The sequence below is a fragment of the Lagenorhynchus albirostris genome, chromosome 1, assembly GCF_949774975.1.
Source record: "Lagenorhynchus albirostris chromosome 1, mLagAlb1.1, whole genome shotgun sequence".
In the NCBI taxonomy this organism is placed as follows: domain Eukaryota; kingdom Metazoa; phylum Chordata; class Mammalia; order Artiodactyla; family Delphinidae; genus Lagenorhynchus; species Lagenorhynchus albirostris.
The window spans coordinates 86365601-86388069 of record NC_083095.1 but is presented as its reverse complement, the minus strand read 5'-3'; the positions used below and the strand labels follow the sequence as shown (position 1 = coordinate 86388069).

Genomic DNA, 22469 nt, shown 5'->3' with positions numbered 1-22469 from the left:
AACATTTTTTTCTTCCCTTTAGCCCAACATTTGTGTCATTGAAGTCCTGAAAAGAAAAAGGATGGTACAGAAAAAATAGTGAGGAAATAATAGCTGGAAACTTTCCAAACTTAGAGAAAGACTTAAATTTATAGGTTTAAGAAGCTCAGTGAACTTCAAACTTAAAAGCATACCTAGATAGATCATACCCAAACTGCTGAAAACCAGAGATGAAGAAAAGAATCTCAAGAGCCACCAGAAGAAAACAAGTCATTTCACATATGGGAATAACAATTCTAATTTGATAAGGAAATGGAGCCACAAAGAGGTTTAGTATTTACCCAAGGTCTTAGTAACAGTCACTGGCAGAGCTAGGATTCATACCCAGGCAGCTTGGCTCCAGATCCTTGTTCTTATTCACTAACACATGCTGCCTTACTAATAGAATACTATGCATTTGTTAAAAATAGAAATATAGAGGGTCAGTTACTGATGTGGAAGACATTTATGATCTGTTAGTGAAAAAACAAGATACAGAACAGTACTAGAGATGTTGTCCTTTTTAAAAAAAATCTACACGTGTAACATTTATATGGAGAACAGAAGAATATCACCCTAATGCCATCTGGTTATCTAGGTGGAGAAATTGTGAATGATTATTTATTGCTTATTAACATTTTCTAAGTTTTCTAAAATGATCATATATAATTTACAAAAGCTAGAAAAGTGTGTGTCAGGCTAAACTCCTGTGATTTTTCTTTCTTTTTCCTTTTAATTTGTAAGGAGAAAAGCCAACAATTCCAGTCTTGTTTGATCAAGGAATGGGTGATTCCACTTTTGAGTTCCATTCTATTCTGAGTTTTGGAGTTCAGTCTTCGTAAGTATCTAAACAAGAGAAGTTTGTAAGTGGTTGTGAAAATAAGAGTGAAGAACAGTTCTTTCCTTCCTTCTTGCTTTATTTGTAAAATTGTTTTCTTTATCCCATTTTTATCTTGTTGCTTTCTCCCTAGAGTTTTATTTGTACTAATGAAATTAAGTGGTTTGAGATATTAGAGTAATATGTATTTAATATGTATTAGGGTGAACCATGCCTATAATTAACTGTTTTTGACCAACAAAAATACTATTTTTATATAGTCCAACCTACAACAAGAACAGAACTTAAGAGACTTAAGTTAAAATCACATCTGACTTGCTCTGTGACTTCTGAAAAGTCTCAGGTCACTCCAACCCTACCACAATTCATTTTCTTGTTTGTAAGATTGAGACAGTGGTCTTCTAACTTACCTCATAACGTTAATGGAAAGATATTTATGTGAAGGCACTTTGAAAAATATAATATATCCAAATCAGATATTACTTGTTAATGAATATCATCTGAGGTACATTTTTCTAGTTGTGATCCTTGTTTACATTATGTATCCCATTGCTACTGAAAATATTTGTTACTTGCAACAAATAGAAGTTCAGGAAACCAGAAATAATCATTGCTAGTACATATATTATTATATACACACACAGACATACACACACCCCTATCAGCGCAGAAGTACTTCTTGGTCCCTTATCCATACACTAAAACTTATGTCAGATCTGTTTCCTCTGAGTTTTTTTTTTTTTTTTTTTTGCGGTACGCGGGCCTCTCACCGTTGCGGCCTCTCCCGCTGCGGAGCACAGGTTCCGGACGCGCAAGCTCAGATTCTCCACGGCATGTGGGATCTTCCCGGACCGGGACACGAACCCGCGTCCGCTGCATCGGCAGGCGGACTCTCAACCACTGCGTCACCAGGGAAGCCCTCCTCTGAGTTTTAATCCTCTCTCCAGTCTGTTCCTTAATTTGGACCTGGACCCTTTCTGCTGTGAACATTTACTGCATCTTTTATAAGAAATTATCTGGGTCATTACCATTTTGTCGGAGACATTTTTCTACCTGTAGGAGTTACAGTTCTGCTTTTCCCATTTTTTCTTAAGGAATAAATCTTCTTCAGCAGCTCTTATCTCTAATTTGACAAAGCGTAGTTTACTTTGTCAAAAGGAGTTAAATTCTTACTTTGGTACTTAATTGGACTTCTCAATAGGTAGCCCCTTTTACTAGACCATTATATCAATATAAATTTTTCTTGTTTTATTTTTAGGATAAAATATTCTAATAGCATCAAGGAAATGGTCCTTCTCTTTGCCACAACAATTTATAGAATTGGATTGAAAGTGCCTCCTGATGAAACGGATCCTCGAATCCCCATGATGACCTGGAGCACATGTGCTTTCACTATCCAGGCAATTGGTAAAGCCTATAAGAGAACTAGTTTGGAGCTTTGTAGAAACAGAATTAACATTGATTGACCAAAATTCCTTTTTTTCCCTGATGGCCTGGAATACTTTGACTTGTTTAAGGACTCTTAGTATATCAGTAGATTAGGTGACATGATGCCATTTAGCCTTAGAATATTTTGTATTAATCTCTTTTAACTACAAAAATGAGCATATAAACTAAAAATACTTGAAAGGGACAGCATGAAGTAAGCTATATTAGAAAGGTGGCAGAGTTACAACACTGGAAGATCAGAGAAAAACAAAGGAAGAAGAATCAACCCAGAAATGTCCAGTATTTTTATTTCTTTTACACTTTGAGATAAAAAGAAAGGTAAACTAAAGTCATCTAAAAAATTACCAGGAAAGAGAAAGGAAGACTGAGGGGGTCAGGAGAGACAGATTAGCAGCAAGAAACCTACCAAGTCTGAAGGGAAGCCCACTGTCAAGTTCTCTGCCATGTTGAAAGCTTCTAGCTATCAAATCAACATGTTGTGCACCAGCGGTCCCCAACCTTTTTGGCACCAGGGACCAGTTTCATGGAAGACAGTTCTTCTGCGGACTGGTGGCCTGGGCGTGGGGGAGTGGTTCAGGTGGTAATGCAGGTGATGGGGAGCAGCAGATGAAGCTTCGCTCACTCGCTGCTCACCTCCTGCTGTGCAGCCCGGTTCCTACCAGGCCACTGACCGATATCGGTCCGCAACCTGGGGATTGGGGACCCCTGTTGTACACCTTAAACTTACACAGTGTTATATATCTCATTAAAGACAGGGGTAGTGAAGCAGTGAAGAATTGCTTAGATTTTTAAATTAGTATATTTGCTCATGACAGTCACAAGATAGAATACTACATGAAAAAGAGTTAAGAACTGTAATTCTTTCATGTCATCTTTATCCAAGCCAGTTTCAGACTCATTTTCCAGTTTTTCTGGTAGTTGTTTTTAATGGTTCTACCACATTTTCTTCATTTAAATATAGTTTTGTAATAAGACACTATTTCATGATTTGAAGTAACTAACATGAAGCCACTTCTTTTTTTTTTAATAAATCTATTTATTTATATTTTATTTTTGGCTGCGTTGGGTCTTCGTTGCTGCACACAGGCCTTTCTCTAGTTGCAGAGAGAGGGTGCTACTCTTCGTTGCGGTGCACGGGCTTCTCATTGCAGTGGCTTCTCTTGTGGAGCACGGGCTCTAGGTGTGCGGGCTTCAGTAGTTGTGGCTCGTGGGCTCTAGAGCGCAGGCTCAGTAGTTGTGGTGCACGGGCTTAGTTGCTCTGCAGCATGTAGGATCTACCAGGGCTCAAACCCATGTCCCCTGCACTGGCAGGCAGATTCTTAACTACTGCGCCACCAGGGAAGTCCAAAGCCACTTCTTTCACAGAGCGTTGCTGGACATCAGCATCAGTCTCTGTGAACGGATTTTAGAAGTTATTTCCAAACCTGTCAGACTTAAATTGTGGGTAAAAAATAAATACACAGGTTTATATTTACTATGATTAAATAAAATGAGAAAAGGAAAAGATGAGGTTTAAATAGAATCTGAACAATATGATATGAAATGTAAAGCATTCTTTTGGAGTCATAATCTACTAAATATCTTCAGATTTCCAATGAAGGTACTTTTACACTTTACTATTTTGGGAACACAAGCATTAGGAATTGGAAATTTATATTTAGGCATTGAACATTTTAAAAAGTGACAGTTTTGTTATAGAGTAGATGAGAAATTCATTGGAGAATAGGACTGAGTCTTCATGTGTGTTTCTGTAACATAGTAATTTGAATCTATTTGATTAATAGAGTGTTATATAGTTTTCACTCTAGGGCTTTTTCCATGCAGTGGATATAATGCTGTACTTTATTCCTAGTACATAAACAGCTAACTTATCTCACTCCCTGTGGGTGTGGAGAGACATATACAGGATGTGTTGGCACAGTTATGAAAAATAGTTGAGGAATCAAAACAGAGGGTCTGACAAAGAGAATGGAAGAAGAAGACAAGTATTGTCAATCGATCACTTTGTGAATAAGATATCTTATGCCGCATAACAGGAGGGGGCCCTTCTGAGATAAAGGCACTAATCTCTGAAGAATTTAGTACTTCCTCGCTCAGATTATTTAACAAAACTTCTTCCCAAGCAATACCCAGGAAATAACAAAGTTTTGCTTAATGACTAATTCCAAAGTCCATAAAATGTCAGTTCAGGAATTGTTTCAAAACCAATAGGGTGGTTATATGATCCACACATCCTCCAAATTTTAAAAATGTATATATAAATCATGTGATATTCATTTTAATATAAAATTTACAAATATAAAATCAGTACTGAACTGAAAAGATATATTAATAGGTTTTATACTTGCTCAAGTGACTTTTGTAACACAATATATAATATTCAGTTAAACATCTGGTATCTAATGGTAAAAAAAACTACCAGCAAATTGAGGTTACATTTAGAATTAAACATGGTGATACTTGATTTAGTTCATACTGACCTTTTAACTATCGCATTTTGTGTTTAATGGTGTCTAGATTAGCCAAAATTTTGTCCATTTTTAGCCAGTTCTGGTTTTCTATTTTTTCTGCTTTCTTCAAAGCTAGAATAAGAGAAAATACATGATAAAAAAATGCAAAAAGAAAATAGGAAATAAGCCTTCCACTCTCACAGATGTGTTTGCTACCAAGGATCAGTGAAAATAAGAGTAATTTAGTAATAAATACCCTAGCCAACAAGGCAAAATATATTTCTGAACCCATGCTTTTTTGGTATTTTCAGTTTCATCTTTTTATCCTATAAATCTAATTGTTTTTTAATAGTACCTAAAAGAGCAATAACGTTACTTACGTCTGTCTTATGTATTATTTTTTAACAAAATAGGTGTTACTATATTAAAAAAATTACTTATTTAAAAATTTTTTGCAGAGAAGGACAAATACTGTGTGTTTTTATTTATATGTGCTATCTAAAATATAAAACAAATGAACAAATATAGCAAACAGACTCACAGATACAAAGGACAAACTAGTGGTTACCAGAGGGGAGAGGGGTAGGAGTAGGGGCAAAATAGGTGAAGGAGATTAAGAGGTACAAACTACTAGGTACAAAATAAATGTTACAAGGAAGTAATACAAAGCACAGGAATATAGTCAGTATTTTATAATAACTTTGTATGGAGTGTAATGTGTAAAAATATCAAATTACTATATACCTGAACTTAATATAATATTGTAAGTCAACTATACTTCAATTAAAGAAAAAAAATTTTTTTTGCATAGGAATTTTTTTTTTTTAAAGGAGGATAAATGAACCAGAATGCTTTGTTTTTCCCAGGTATTCTTTTTTTTTTTTGCAGTACACGGGCCTCTCACTGTTGCGGCCTCTCTCGTTGCGGAGCACAGGCTCCGGACGTGCAGGCTCAGCGGCCATGGCTCACGGGCCCAGCCGCTCCGCAGCATGTAGGATCTTCCCAGACCAGGGCACGAACCCGTGCCCCCTACACCGGCAGGCGGACTCTCAACCACTGTGCCACCAGGGAAGCCCCCAGGTATTCTTTATTGATTGCTGCAGGGACTTTATTATTTGTAGTAGCAATTTGTGAATGATCTACATTTGCCTTTGTAGTATTCTCTCACTCAAAAGTTTGGAAATTTGGGGGACTTCCCTGGTGGTCCAGTGGTTAAGACTCCGTGCTTCCAATGCAGGGGGCCTGGGTTTGACCCGGTGCCGCATGCCACAACTAAAAGAGCCCACATGTAGCAACGAAGATCCCGTGTGCTGCAACTAAGACTCAGCGCAGCGAAATAAATAAATATTTTTAAAAATTGGGTGGGGGGGAAATTTTGGCATAGACTTAAACATGAAATTTTGAAGGGGAAAAGTGCAAAGCATCTGGTCAAAAATAAGATTAGTTAAAGAATATCTGATAGAAACCAAGTATACAATTGTAGCAGTATTCAGAATTTATCATTTTCGTTTTTCTTACTCTTTGAGAAAACCTCTTGGGAGATGAAGGAAAACCTTTGTTTGGAGCACTTCAAAATAGACAGGTATGTGTATTCCAGCAGGGTACGTGTAACTCTTGGTATGCTTTTTTAGGGAGTCCGCAGTATATTTATCATTTAAAAAAATCTTTATTCATTCCTTTTTCTGTAAAAGTTAGCAGAATTCTGTTAAAAAAAAAAAAGCTACTTCAGTCTCATAGGAGACTGAAGGGCCAACATTGTACACTTTGGAGAGTTTTCTCAATCTTAGTGGTTAAATGTAATTCACAGAAAGATTTCTGATGATACTTGGTTACTTTTTATCCCCTTCTCTGTTTATTTCCAAATCAGAACCCTAGTGTCTCTTACATTTTTCCTTCTCACTAATTTTGTACCATCATGTAATATTAAGTATTAATGCTGGCTTAGCTCTAGATAAATCATCATACTGAATTCAAGAATAAAACTAAACCATGACTCCTTGATAGGCAGATCCTGACTCTGTATAACTATACTCCTGCCTCAGGCCCAAGCCTCATAACATTGGGGACCCTGAAAAACAGTGCTTAAGAAATGTGCTCAGTAGCCCTGTGAAAACAAACTGGGTAACAGGATTCCCTAGACCACCTACTTCCTAGCCATTTGTCTCATTATCTGATAGCTGACACAGGGGACTTGGAGTCCACGATGTGCTTCCCTATAGTTCCCATCCTTCCATCTGGGAAGCAGAAGATCTGTTCCCTGAATTCAGTGATTTTCTGCCATCATTTTAGAATTTCTGTAAACACGTTTGTTTGCACAGGCCTCAATAGAATAATTTAGGCCAGATATTTAAGAGAATGACTCTGGGGAAAATGAGTACTTACATGAGAATTGAGATGATTATATCTTTAATACCTCTTTGTCATGGGAAGATCTATTAAAAAAATTCGGTGAAGTCATAAAACTTTTTAGAAGTATTAAAAATATTGTAACTAAATTTGCAAGAATGTAAAGTATATAGTAAGTCTGCACTAATTCTTGCAGACTGGGATTGGTTTTTACATTGAATGACTTAGGTCTTTTATCTTCCCTTATCTTTTTATCTTCCCCTCTCTTACAATCTAGCATAATGGTCTAAAAGCATTAATGCAGTTTGCCATTGCACAAAGGATTACCTGTTCTCAGGTCCTGATACAGAAACATCTGATTCGTCTTCTATCAGGTAGAGTCTTCTCTGAATTATTATTATTATGTTATTTATGTGTCTTTTCCCATTGCATTTCTGGCAGTGTATTTTATTAGGAAACAACACACTGCACTAACTTTAGATACTCATTACCACAGCCTTACAAAAGAAAAAAACAAAAAGAAAAAAACACATGGCTGCCCCTTTAATACCTGCAATCTTATTTTTAAAGCCAAGTGTTTTCAAATGTTGTCAACGTGTATCGGTTATACCCACCTAGGGGCTTTTTTGAACCAACATCCACAATCACTAACATCTTGTATCTCAGTCTGGTTAGAAAAGGGAGCAGTGATGTGGCTAGAACATTTAAAAATATGTTTAGTTTTGCTGGTGTGTATCAAAGTCATATAAAAATAATAGAAGTGCTAAGTGTGGTAATCTCAGACTGTAGGTCCATGCATGCCCTTTTCTTTGAGAGACAGGCTATAACAGCTGAGTTGGGGTTTTTTTTAGATTCTAACAAGCTAGAAATTAAGCCCATATGGTACTCAATATAAAAACAAAAAGAGGGATTAGAGGTCATACAGGAGTAGAATGATTTGGCTTTCATTTTGGTTGTCTGCATTTCCATTTAGGTATTTGTACTACAAGAGCTCCTTTGCGTCTAAATAGGTCAGGCTTAAAAAAGACTGTTTTTATAAGTCTTTTTATTCGTAAGTTCAATATGTCACAGGTAAAGAGGTTTAAGCTTGCACTTCCTAGGTATGTTTCTACCAAATAAGAGAGTCATTCAGTCTTTTTAAGCTTTAAAGCCAGGCATAGTGTTTTTCTAGCTGATCTAACAGGCTTTTTTCCCCAAAATTGACCAGTTACTTTACCTTGAAAGTCTGTTGAAACAGGTCACCTTCCTCCTTGTTGACTCCCACAAGCTTCTTAGGGAGCTCTTCCTGGGCAGCTTTCTGTCACTCTAATGACATGGGGGTTCCATGGCTCCATCCAAATCTGCCACCTAAATTTCATTAGAACTTTTACCCTGCCAAGTTTTATATCTTCAAGTTTATTTCCAGCTATCTCCTGAATTAATCTCATGCTAATAGGAATCTAATATTAATGCTGTTCCCTAGCTACACACTTAAATTTTTTCTGTTTTTTCATTTACTTTTTCTCTTATTGGTCAATTGCACAGGCCCAGAATTTTGCACGTGTTACACATGCTTCTTATTCTTAGGACCTCTTCCTATTGTTAACAGTTTATCCTATTTGCACAGTAATATTTTGGTCTTGTTTTTTAATTTTTTGGCATTTCTTTTCATTTCAGTTATAATTTGGATACCTTGTTTTACCAGCACTTCCAAATAGTCTCCCTGCTTTTACATTCATCACACGTTATGAGATTTATAATGTTTAAAACACGTCAAAATAAGCACCAAACAAAGAGACTATTTAACATCATCACAGATAGCAGAAACTGAAATAATAGTGCATAATCTCTAATTGGCAGTAACTAATAGAATTGATGTGCTTTTGCTCTGTAATGTAGCTTTGTGCCTTTATGTAAAAGTTTGGTATGTGAAAATTTATTAGCAGGAACATCTTTATTCGCAAGGTGTTAGGGCTATAAACTCTGTATAGAGATAGAAGATATGGTCTCTGCCATTTGTAAGGCTTATGATTGAATTAAAGAAGCAGAACCTCTGTGAAAACTCACATTATAATGTAGCCAAATGCCAGATATATGGTAAGAATACATGCTTCAAGAATTGAGACAGGAAGGGATCACTGTGGGGCTCTGCTGTTTTTTTCCTCTAACAGGGTCCATAAAGATAAGCTGAGAGGAACAGAGACAGCATTCTAAGCCCAGGGCACAATTTAAACAGATTGAGGAGGTAGGAAAGCATGTGATATGTTCAAGTTAGGCAAGTTTGATAGGAGTAGTGGCACCTGTAGATAGATAGAGAAGCATGAAGTTGTTTTGATAAAAATAGAGGATCTTAAATGCCCCAATGAGAAGTTTGAACTTTATTCTTCAAGTTATTGGGAATTTTTGAAACATTTTGAGCAATAATATTCTAAAGTTAATTTGATATTGTATAGGTTGGATTGGAAAAAGGAAAAATTAAAGGTAACATGCATCTGCATGTAGTAGCATAAATTAGGGAGGGAATTGTGATGGGTGGAGGCAAGATTTTGAATTAAAATGAGTAACTAGATTATTGAGAGAAATAGGGAAGTCCAGAAAGTCCACAATAGAGAGCTGTTTTGTGTGAAAGGTGATGAATAATGTTGTAACATGTTGATTCTGCAGTAGCAACAGGACATACAATGCTCACTGCCATGTATGTGCCAGGCATTGTACAAGGATCTTTTTATATAATCATGTCTTTGAACTGCCATTCTTCAAGGAAATTATCATTTTCCTGATTTACAGATGAAGAAACTGAGGCACAGAGAAGTTATTTGACTTGACTGAGGTCATAAAAAGAGGCAGAACTAGTATTTGAATCCAAGCCTGACCATAAAACCTATGCTTTTCCTGCTATATCACATAAGTTTTGCTGAGATATTTAATTTAGCATAAATGGAAGATTTATTTATTTATTTATAGCTATTTAGCTATTAACATAGCTAGTTAATGGCAGAGCCCTGTTATCACTTTGTTTTTTAAGGCCAATATTAATAGCGTTTATCGATTACTGTATGCCAAGCTCAGGATAAGTACTTTTAATGCACACGTTAACGAACCTCTCAACAATCTTGTATACACTGTAGACTTAGAGAAGTCAAGTACCTTGCTTATGACAAATAGTCGCAGGAAGTACTGCATCCCATTTCTGTCTGACTCCAAAGCCCATGCTCTTAACTTTTATGGTTTTGTTTAGAATCTTGGATTTGGGGTTGAGAAATTCACCTAGTCTGAATTTTTTTTTTTTTTTTTTTTGCGGTCCGTGGGCCTCTCACTGTTGTGGCCTCTCTTGTTGCGGAGCACAGGCTCCGGACGTGCAGGCTTAGCGGCCATGGCTCACAGGCCCAGCCTGTCCGCGGCATGTGGGATCTTCCCGGACCAGGGCACGAACCCGTGTCCCCTGCATTGGCAGGCGGACTCTCAACCACTGCACCACCAGGGAAGCCCCTAGTCTGAATTTTAAACAAATAATAGTTTTATTGAAATAAATTAATTCCCTCATTTTTATATATACAAAACCCTTACTGTTGTTTTGAATTCTTGATTTCACTTCCTTGTCACTCTTTCTCTGACTTCCAAATTTAGAGACTGATCAAATCAGAAAGACAAAGTTTTTGAGCTGTCTGCATTTCCTTCCATTCAGCAGCCCATATAAACCATTATCTAATTTTAATTCAGGAGGATCATCTCCATACTCCTTTCATTTACAGTGCTTTTCATGCTCTCCCTGCTCCAAACCCCAAATTGTTCACGTATTTTATGTATCACAGAACATTTAGAAATGCGTAGTTAGGGGGGAAAAAGTGGTAGGGAACATTGTATAAAAGGAATTCTTTTTCATTCAGCAAATACTTATCAAACAATTTCTTACTTCAGTCATACTAGTTTATTTACCCTTTGCCCCGTATCTTATATTTCAACCATTAAATTGCATCCAGGGCTTTTTAGAGCCTTTTCTCAGTTTAGTTTATCTTCAATTATGGTTCCTATATCTTAAAGGTGTGATATACCAGTTTATCAGTTTCTGTATTATAACCCTGTTAAATTTTTGTTTTAGATCTTGCATTATATTTAACTACATTGCTTATGACTGACTGAATTACATTAAGGTTTTTTTGTTTTTTAGTTGTTCTTCCTAACCTAAAATCAGAAGCTACACCTTGCCTTCTATCTGTAGATCTATTTCATGTTTTGGTAAGTGTTCAGTAAATTTTTTTTTTAAGTCACTCAAGCTTAGAATTTCGTGTGTTTTCCTCATTGAAATTTATGCTCTTTGTTCAAGATTATAAATTATCAGTGTTCAAAGTTTAGTCTCTTTTGTCCATTCCCTTTACAAATAGATACAGATTTGACTGAGACCATGAAAATCACTTTAAAAATGAAACCACATTTACCCTTTACTTTGTAATAGTCTTATTCTAGTTGATTATATTTAGTTAGTGTCTATACAAACAAACTTTTTCTAATAATGTATTTTCCCCCTTCCTCTTTTTCTCATCTTGTTTACATTCTAAGCAGTGAATGATGGGGTGAGCTGTCTTAAAATCATTAATTATTCGTGATAGGGACCAGGCCATGGGTGCATCCAGGCTTCCCCCAAAACACCTATGGTTAGGTGGCAACTGTTTTTTGAGTTTCTTGCACAGCTTTTCCATCCCTGTGAAGATTCCATTCCTTCAAAGTGAGTTCTCTAGAAAGAGCCATGGTGAAGTTGGGAGCATGGAGTTTGTGGATGCAAGGTTAGCCAGTATCCTCTACCCAGTGGTTGTCTCCCTATCTTTTGGAATCTCTTGGGGGAACCTTGAAAAGAATGCTGGTAAATGGGCCCGACCACCTGAGATTATGATTTGATTGGACTGGGGTGGGGCCTGTGTATCAGTGTTATTTTAAGAGCTCCCCAAGTGATTGTAATGTTGAATCTTCTAAAATCGCAGGGTTGAGACCACTACCTAGAACTAGAATAAGTAGACCCAGCAAAGGGTTAAATCTGTTTGGTGATGACATTTGTCCTCTATTTGTGGTATGTTATATTATAAAATATCTTGTTGAATAATTAGGAAAAATATGGTGGTTATTAAAAAAAAACACAAACAGTGCAGGATCTGGTGTTCTTTACATTTAGTTATGAGATTAACTTGTGTTGGTCTTTGTTGTTACCCATGTTGATGTCCATTTTGTCTCATAGGTGGGTACTGTGTTAGCATTCCCATCCTTGTATTGGGATGATGCTGTTGATCTGCAGCCTTCATCAATTAGTTCTTCCTATAACCACCTTTATCTCTTCCATTTGATCACCATGGCACACATGCTTCAGATACTTCTTACCACAGATACAGGTAAAGCTCCCATCAGTTGTTAACTGCAAATAACATTTGCCCATGATTTATTGGCAAAATAAATTATGTTTGTGATTAATCATTTTATATATTTCTAAGTTCTGTATTATGTCTCTTATTGAATGACTGTTCATTTGTTTCTTTACGGATGCTGTTTAAATGGAAAGGTTAGAAGAACTGTGACAGGAATAATTAGGTCAACCACTTGATTCTCTAACTTGCAGCTGCTCTCTAGGTATACAGGGAGACCATTTGGATCTGCTTTTCCCTTTCTTTTTTTTTTTTCAAATTCCCCAATCTCAAGGTTGAGGATTAGTCTCTCCAGTGTTTGTTCCTACCTAAATACTTTCAGCCTTTCGATAAGCCTGTCTACGAAACATTCTTGATTCCTCCAGCTAGAATGATAGTACTTTGTTCATTTTATAGCAGTTATCACATAGTGTCTTATTTTATAGTTATATCTTACTGTTGTTCCACTCCTTTCCCTGCTTCTCCTTTCTCCCTGCTCCTCCATGCCTACTGTTTCTTTAATAGGGAACATTCAAATTTCAAAATCTTCCCTCGTAAGCTTCAAGTGTCTAGCAACTTTTGTTATACCCAGTAAGAACTCAATAAATATTTTTTGGATGAATGTTCATTTGAGGATACATGAGTAATATCATGGAATTGTGGTATAGTTGTCCTTATAGACTCTGCTCTTAATAGAAAGCAAAGTTGGGTTTTGAGTATCAGTGATCAATAAAGGCTACTGCAAGTTCAAATAATTTAGAGGACAGATAATTAAAGTGACCTTAGAACGGTATCTAGCAAAATTACATATGCATTTACCTTTTGACCCACCACCAATCCCACTTCTAGGAATCTACCCCAAAGCTCTACTGGCAAAAGTATGAAAGGATATAAGCACAGATTATTCATTGTGGCATTATTTGGAATAGCAAAAAACTGGGAGATTGGTTGAATGACCTATGGTATATCCATATAATGGAATGCTGTGCAGCTATAAAACAGAATGAACAAGATCTATTGAAGAAGTGATCTCCAGGATATATTATTAAGTGAAAAAAGTAGGGTACAGAACACTAGTTTTAGTATATACCTTTGTGTGAGGTATTTTATGTGTATTCATGTGTTTACATTCTTACATATATTCATACTTGCTTATTTTTTTAATAAATGAAACAACAGAAGTATAAACCGAAAACTGATTAAAAAGAGTTGCCTCTAGGACAAAGTAAAGAGTACAATACTTTGAGGAAAGACTCTTATGAATGTCTTTTTAATGTAGTTGATTTTAGAACCCTAATTATACTTAACTAAAAAAAAAATCTAAATGGTGAAAATAATTTTTTGACAGTTGAAAACAACAAATGAACCTAACAAGTGTATCAAGAAAATAATTGCTTAAGTGACTTTAAAAAACAGTATTTCAACTGTACTTCCCTAGTAGGATATATTCTGATAATGGAAGAACTACAAAAAAAATCTTAAATTGAACTCAGTTAGTGGTATCAGTAGTACTAATATTCTTATTTTGAAATTATTTTAGGCGGTTTTTAAACCAAATAAGGATTGTGTTAATGTCATTGGGAACCAAATTTTCAGTATAAGAAGGAAGACACACAAGAATAAATTCAGAAAAGTTAAGTAAAAACCGAATAATCTCCCAGTCACAATCCCTGCAAGTTATTTTTTGGGTGTCAACAGACTGATTGTAAGTTTATATGGAGAGGCAGAAGACTCAGAATAGCCAACTCAGTATTGAAGGAGAAGAACAAAGTCAGAGGACTGATACTACTTGACTTTAAGATTTACTGTAAAGCTACAGGAATCAAGACAGTGTGGTACTGGTGAAAGAACAGACCAATGAATCAATGGAACAAAACAGAGAGCCCCCAAATAGACCCACATAAATATAGTCAATTGATCTTTGATGAGGGAGCAAAGACAAATGGAGGAAAGATAATCTTTTCAACAAATGGTGCTGGAACAACTGGATATCCACATGCAAGACACAGACACAGATCTTACACCTTTCCCAAAAATTAACTAAAAGTGGATTATAGACCTAAATGTAAAAATACAAAACTATAAAACTCCTGGAAGATAACATAGAAGAAAACCTAGGTTACCTTGGGTATGCAATGACTTTTTAGGTACAACACCAAAGGTACAATCCATGAAAGAAATAATTGGTAAGTTGGACTTCATTACAATTCAAAACTTCTGTTCTGCAAAAGATTATTATCAGGAGAGTGAGAAGATAAGCCACAAACTGGTTGAATGGATTTCCAAAAGATGCATCTGATAAAGAACTGTTATCCAAAATATACAAAGAACTCCTCTAAGATTCAACAGTAAGAAAACAATCTCGTTAAAAATGGACAAAAGACCTGAACAGACACCTTGCCAAAGAAGATATCCAGATGGCAAATAAGCATATGAAAAGATGTTGTCATTAGAGAATTACAAATTAAAACAACAACGAGATACCAGTATACATCTATCAGAATGGGCAAAATCCAGAACACTGACAGCACTAAGTACTGGCAAGGATGTGGAGCAACAGGAGCTCTCATTCATTGCTGGTAGGAATGAAGCCCATGCCACTTTGAAATACAGTTCAGCAGTTTCTTAACCAAACTAAACATGCTGCTACCATGCAGTCCACCAGTCACACTCCTTGGTACCTACCCAAATGAACTGAAAACCCATGTCCACGCTAAACCTGCACGCAGATGTTTATAGCAGCTTTATTCATAACTGCTAAAACTTGGTAGCAACCCATATGTCCTTGTGACTGGATAAATAAACTGTGGTACATCCAAGCAATGGAGTATTCTTCAGTGCTAAAAAGAAATGAGCTGTGAAGCAATGAAAAGACATGGAGGAAACTTAAATACATATAACTAAGTGAAAAAAGCAAATTTGAAAATGCAACATACTGTATGATTCTATGACATTCTGGAAAATGCAAAACTATGAGATAGTAAAATGACCAGTGGTGATTGGCAAGGGTTAGGGGAGAGAGAGGTGAATAGGCAGAGCACAGAGGGTTTTTAGGGTTTAATGAAACTACTCTGTGGGATACTATACTAATGGATACATCTTATACATTTGTCAAAACCCATACTAATGGGGCTTCCCTGGTGGCGCAATGGTTGAGAGTCCTCCTGCCGATGCAGGGGACGCGGGTTCGTGCCATGGTCCGGGAAGATCCCACATGCCGCGGAGAGGCTGGGCCCGTGAGCCATGGCCGCTGAGCCTGTGCGTCTGGAGCCTGTGCTCCGAAACGGGAGAGGCCACAACAGTGAGAGGCCCGCGTACTGCAAAAAAAAAAAAAAAAAAAAAAACAAACAAACAAACAAAAACCTGTAGAATGTACAACAGCAAGAATTATCTCCAATGTAAACTATGGACTTTGGGTGATAATGATATGTCAATATAGGTTGTAACAAATGTGCCAGTCCTGGTGAATGGTACTGATAGTGGGAGAGATCGTAGGTGTTTGGGAACAGTGGGTATATGGGAAATCTGTGCTTTTCTCTCAGTTTTGCTGTGAACCTAAAGCTGCTTTAAAAAATAAAGTTTATTAATGTAAAAAGATCTTGTTACCTGGGTGTGTGAATTTGTCAAAATTCATTAAATGGTGCATTTAATATTTGTGCATTTTATTGTATGTAAAATTTACCTCATACTGAAAAAAACAGTCATATACAAATATTGAACTCTTACATTTAAATTGGAAATATCAGTATGAGTTCATGATATATTTTCCTTTAAAAAAAAAAGTGTATTTTCTAAAGAGACCTTAATTGAAAAAGGAAAAGAACTGGCAATATTCAAGGTAAGAGACTCAGGGTAATTTTAACTGTGGCCTTTCAGATGAATTAATGGATAAACAAACTATTTTTAAAACAAGAGAGTACTACTCAAATGTGCTGTACCCATCCCTCGCAGCAGACTGAAGATAGGCATTTTTATCCCCATTTTAATATAATAAAACTAAAGTTCAGAGAACTTCAATGGCTTACACAGAATTTTAACTTAAGTGGGAGAGGTGACAGTTGCTGGAAAGGTTTAGGATGGTCCTACTAAAGGTTAAGGATAGATTATGGAGGAAATAACCCCACAAGATTCTTTTTATGTGTCTCTTTGCTTGAGCAAGAAGGCAGAACAGCAACCTACTTTCCTTTCTAGAGGTTGAATTTCTACCTGCTAGACAGGACAGCTAGGAACCCAGAGCAGGTAGATGACCACTAATTTATTTACCTGGTCATGTTATAATGAGGTAAACATTTATTAAACATCATGTTTAGCAAGGCTGTGATTCTGCCCTATTTGTTTCTCTGGCTAACATACTGTTAAAGTTTATGTAACAGTTTTAATATTCAGGATCAACAATTTAGACTGAGAACAAGGGAAAGAACCTCAGTTGAGTTGACATTGCTTATTTTCCTGGAACCATGAAATTGAGGTTTAATTGATAAATTGAATAGCAAATTCATAGATTTATCTTTCAGAATTTCTTTTTCAGGTCTCCCCCTTGCACAAATTCAAGAAGAGAGTGAAGAGGCTCGTTCTGCATCTTCTTTCTTGGCAGAAGTTTCTCAGTATACAAGTGGGTGAGTAACAGTCCATTAGTCCAGTCTATTTCAGTATTGTTTTTATAATTCCACATCTTTGTTCAGTTTTATGGCAGTATAACTTTTTTTTTTTTTTTAATGTTACGCGGGCCTCTCACTGCTGTGGTCTCTCCCGTTGCGGAGCACAGGCTCCGGATGCGCAGGCTCAGTGGCCATGGCTCACGGGCCTAGCCGCTCCGCGGCATGTGGGATCTTCCCGGACCAGGGCACGAACCCGTGTCCCCTGCATTGGCAGGCGGACTCTCAACCACTGCACCACCAGGGAAGCCCGGCAGTATAACTTTTGAACCATTTTAATTCCAGTTTTTAAAAATCAGTTAAAAGGCTTTTGGAATAACAACAAGTAAAACCTACCCATTCATTTGTTTCTGAGTCTAAAACAAGTTTTGACACATCTTTACTCTTGTAAACTGTTATGGGAACATAGGCAAAAGATGATAGAATTTTAACAATATGCAGCAGTTAGAATTTAAATAAATGTAAAAAGTTGAAAATAGGTTGCCCTTTTAAAGCAATTCATACAGTTAATACACTTAACTACCTAGAGGTTTTTTAAGGCTGCTGTGAGTAATATGTGAAATATATTGGCAATGCAGAGGTTAAAACCAAAAGTACAACAGAGTGCTCTGCTGCGCTTCATCTGCTGCCAAGTTCTGCTCTTTGTTTTCATCTTCTTCGCCAGTCAACCTTTTTCTTTTAGTTTAAGTACTGAATATGTGTGCGTGTGTATTTATTTTTATGTTAATAGACTATTTTTAGAGCTGTTTTAGGTTTACAGAAAGCTTGAATAGAAAGTACAAAGAGTTCCCATTTCCTCCCTCCCCCCACCAATTTCTCCATTATTAATGTCTTGCGTTTGTGTGGTACATTTGTTAAATTGTTGAACCAGTATTGATACATTGTTATTAACTACAGTCCATAGTTTACATTAAGGTTCACTCTTTATGTTGTAAAAGTATTATATAGATTAGTTTCACTGCCCTGCAAATCACCAATTTTAATACAGAAATCAGGAAAGTATTAACTTTTTTTTTTTTTTTTTTAGCTAACTTGGCTGATTTGGTTAGTTATTGCTAAATATATTTGCTCCACATTTCATTACAAGGGTTAGGAGAAAGAAAAAAGTAGTTCTTTGCCTTAAACATCTACCTGGTAAAAAATGCAAGATTTGTGGTTTTCTTTAGCTAGTTAAATATTTTGTTTTAAATATTTAGAAATTAAATGGATAAAAAATTATTTAATGCTTAGCTATGTTTTTGAAAGGGGATGTGTTTACAGTCTAGATTTTAGTCTGATCTGTATTCTGTTCTCTTCTGGAATTATTGCCTCTTAGCTGCATTGGGTGTGGTATTCCTGGCTGGTATTTATGGGTCTCGTTGAAGAATGGCATCATCCCTTATCTTCGCTGTGCTGCATTGTTTTTCCACTATTTACTTGGAGTAACTCCACCTGAAGAACTATTTACCAGTAAGTAGGAAAATGAAATCACAGAGTAGTAAATAAAAGACTTTTTTTGTTACCTTCAACCTCAGGAATACAAGGTGAGAGCAGGCAAAACCACTTCATTCCTCACCTCTTTCATCAGTGTTCATTCCAAACATGTGTGCGCCCCTGCCCTGGTGTAGGTAAAAGGTGAGGCCAGAAACCAGATTAGCCTCACAGTCTGCAAAACCTATTCATGGCTCCTATCTATGTACAGTTTTTGTACTTGAGCTTACAAAATGCCTGCACGCAGGTATAATGGTTAAGGTATACAAAAAATTAGAAAGATTGATTGCTTTTAAGGGAAAAGAACTGTTTGGCTAAATAGGAGGAGATTTTTATTATATACTCTGTTTCTTGAATTTTGAACATATGACTGTATCTATTATGAAAGAGTTAAAATGCTGCTGGGAAAGGGCTGTTGTGATAAACCAAGGCTACGTGTATTTGAGTAACAGAATCATTTCCTTTCTCCTTTACTTGCCTTAAATCTACATCAAGGTAGAGAAGGTTTCCTTGTGGCTTTGTATAGGTAAAAATCAGAAGGTTTGTATGATTTTGGAAGAGTCATCAAATTTGCTCAGAGATTCTTTCTTTTGTCCTTTTCTCAGGTCAGCCTTAAGAAGGTTCTATATCTTGAACTCAGTTCAGTAGGGTTTGTTAGATGTAGGTTTGTTCTGATTCTGTATAAATATGATGCTACTTTCCAAGTGGTTGTCAGTACAGATCTGTTGTTTTCATTTTTTAAAAATAATATATTATCTAGTCTGTGCTGTAGTATGGCAATGGATAAGATAAAGTCCTTTCTTTTAGTGAGAGGAGATGAAATATAAACAAACAGATAAATATATATAGTATAATGTGAAATGGTAATAAGTGCTGCAAAGAAAAATAAGCAGGTCATGGGAGTAGAGAATGCTGGGGTAGAGTCATGAAAGCCTTGTTTGTGAGGAGGTATTGAGCAAAGGGACATTGAAAAAGGAGATAGGGTTGAACTGGGCGGGTGATTGAAGGAAGAGTATTCCTAAGCAGAAGGAACAATAACTGCAAAGGCTTTGCTTGACATAGTCAAGGAATAGTACAGATGAGTGGCCGAAGCCTATTGAACAGGGGGAGGGTGGTAGGAGATGAGGTCCAGATCAGGTAGGGCCTGTATGCCACAATAAGGACTTTTGTATTTTGTATTTTTGTGGTGGTTTGCTGTTGGAGAAGTCTGATCAGGAGAATGACTCAATCAGATTTAAACGGATCACTGTAAAATAAATTAATTAATTTAAAAAAAAAGGATCACTGTGTCTTGTCACCCACAGTTTCATAGAGTACAAAGTATACTCTGTGTAGACAGAGTATAGAAATGAGCATAAACAATGTAGAAACTCTACTGTTGACCAGGTAAGAACAATGTACTTATTAAATGTATTTTTATTTCCTTGCAGATCCTGCAGAAGGAGAGTACAGTGCACTCTGTAGCTATTTATCTTTACCCACAAATTTGTTCCTGCTTTTCCAGAAATATTGGGATACTGTAAGGCCCCTCCTGCAGAGGTACTGTGGGGTTAAAATATCATTATTGGGTTATACAGTTTGAAAATGTTAAATTAAAAATATTTGCTAAGCTCTTAGATTGATTAGCATCGTTTGAAGGGGTGACAAAAATATACGAGATTCCTAATTCACACACATAAGGAGTTGGGGATAAGACCAGCAGCAATGGGCAGCTGGAATTTCTGCTTGTTCTACCATGACTACCATTCATGGTTCTTATTTTCCCTACAGCTGCTATCTCATCCCAGTTTTAAATGGGGTGGGGGGTGGGTGGAGTGAGGGTAGGTCCTGTTGTAAGCAGCAGTACAGTCACAGTTAAACATTGGAGGAACCCAAAGTGGGGCTACAATAGTAGCATATCTCATATGGTAGCACATATCTCAGCAGGGTGACTGAGGAGGAAATAAAGGTCATTTGGTAGATCAGAGATGTATCTAGTTAAATTTTCTGTGGAAAAGTGTGTCTTTTTTTAATTAAAAATTTCTTCCTACCCCATTACTTACTGGCCCTTCTGATCACTCTCTACCCTCCAAACCTCCAATCTCCTTACCCTATCTTTGCTACCACCACTTTCCATCTTTTTTTTTTTGAGATATAATTGACATATACCATCATTTTAATAATTAGTTCTCATCGTGTTACTCTTACTTTATTTCCCCCATTAAAGATTCTGGCATCCAATTCCAATACTTGTTGCAGGGGGGCGGGTTGTTTTTCCCACGCATCCAGCAAGTAATTCTGCAACATCATCTGGGTGTCCTGCTATTCAGCTCAATCCTGATGCTGTCTTCCTGGAGATGCTGTCAGATTCCATGGGTTAAGGGCTCAGTCCATAAAACTGACGACCCCACCTCCACATACTTCAGAAAGAGCCAGTCACAGTCCAGGTTGTCACCTGTGCTCACCAAAAGACTATAGTTTGATGAGTCTGTAGAGCAGCTCACAGAACTCAGAGAAACGTTTTACTTACTAGATCATCAGTTTTTTATCAAAGGATATAACTCAGGGCCAGCCAGATGGAAGAGACACATAGGGCAAGGTATGAGGAAAAGGGAGCAGAACTTCCACACTCTATCTCTGAGCACACCACTCTCCCTGAATCGACACGTGTTCACCAACCTGGAAGCTCTCCAAATCCTGTCCTTTAGAGGTTTTATGGAAGCTTTATTACATAAGCGTGATTGAGTAAACCATTGGCCGTTGGCGACTGATTCATCCTCCACCCCTCTTCCCTCCCCAGAGGCTGGTGGGTAAGGAGTGGCTGAAAGTTCCAACCCTCTAGTCACTGGTTAGTTCTCCTGGCTACCAGCCCTCATCCTTTTGTTCAAAAGCCACTTTGTTAACATAACAAAAGACACCTTTTTCACTCACATCACTTCGGAAATTCCAAGGGTTTTGGAAGCTCAGTGCTGAAGTTGTGCTGAGTCAGTCTGTGCCAGGAACTGGGTCAGAGACCAAATATATTTATTATTGTTAAAAAAATTAAGTTTGAAGATCTAATTGGCTTTATTAAATGATTTATGAATGGGCAGCATCCCATCTAGCAAGTAGAAAGGAGCCTTTTATAGTCAGCAAGGAGGTGGGACAAGGAAGTCATAAATGAGAAAAGGATTATTTCAGGCAAGGTAACCTTCCTTTGCGGGGCAAAAGGATCTGTTAGGCAGATTACCTCACTGCTACTGACCAGGAAATTCCAGACCGATGGGTAAAGATTTCACTTCTGGGGAAGGTTGAAACTGCAATTAGGTTTAGGTGTTAAGTCTTGGTTTGATGGACGTGGGCTTAGCACAAGTAACTTCCATTTGGGGCTTGTCTCTTTTTTAATGTTATCAGTCACAGTATCACACCCTTGATTTCCTTTAGTCTTTTCAATTTTCTACCCTTTTTCTTTCTCCTTTTTCTTTGATCAGTGTCTTTTTCCCTGCATGCCCATGTCAGGATTTGTGTGAATGTCCGCCCATCTCCTGACACCTTTCTCTGTGCTCTCACCTCTTCTTTTGGGTTCTTTTCTGTGTTTTCTCATTTCTCATGAGGTATTCTGATTTTCAGTGTGATAAAAATGAATCCAAAAAAAAAATCAGTATCATGCTTTGTGTTGAATGCAATCACAGTAGGTTATACTAATTTTACTTTTATATTGTTGGAGTCGATACATTTTTAACTTGCCATTTTAGTTTAGTGTTAAAAATTCAAACTTTGAAACAAAGTCTGTACCATTCCTGGCTCTGCTTGCCTCAGAGCCTTTCCTCATTGTCTTCTCTGAAAGGCAGGGGACTGACCTCTGTAGGCCATATTTCCCAGTCTCCCTCGTCTGTTGGCTTCAGCCTGTGGGAGGCAC

General features: G+C 36.9%; 1 protein-coding gene across 1 annotated transcript in view; it reads left to right on the top strand.

Annotated features, from left to right (window-relative positions):
* The window catches only part of UBR1 (ubiquitin protein ligase E3 component n-recognin 1), a 165654-nt gene that overhangs the window by 127424 nt on the left and 15761 nt on the right, over positions 1 to 22469 (top strand). The window contains exons 34-42 of the mRNA XM_060148630.1: positions 763 to 856; positions 2115 to 2263; positions 6282 to 6337; positions 7379 to 7475; positions 11249 to 11316; positions 12308 to 12458; positions 16996 to 17083; positions 18438 to 18571; positions 20023 to 20131. Coding sequence (XP_060004613.1) covers positions 763 to 856; positions 2115 to 2263; positions 6282 to 6337; positions 7379 to 7475; positions 11249 to 11316; positions 12308 to 12458; positions 16996 to 17083; positions 18438 to 18571; positions 20023 to 20131 — 946 coding nt within the window. The remainder of the gene's footprint in view (positions 1 to 762; positions 857 to 2114; positions 2264 to 6281; positions 6338 to 7378; positions 7476 to 11248; positions 11317 to 12307; positions 12459 to 16995; positions 17084 to 18437; positions 18572 to 20022; positions 20132 to 22469) is intronic.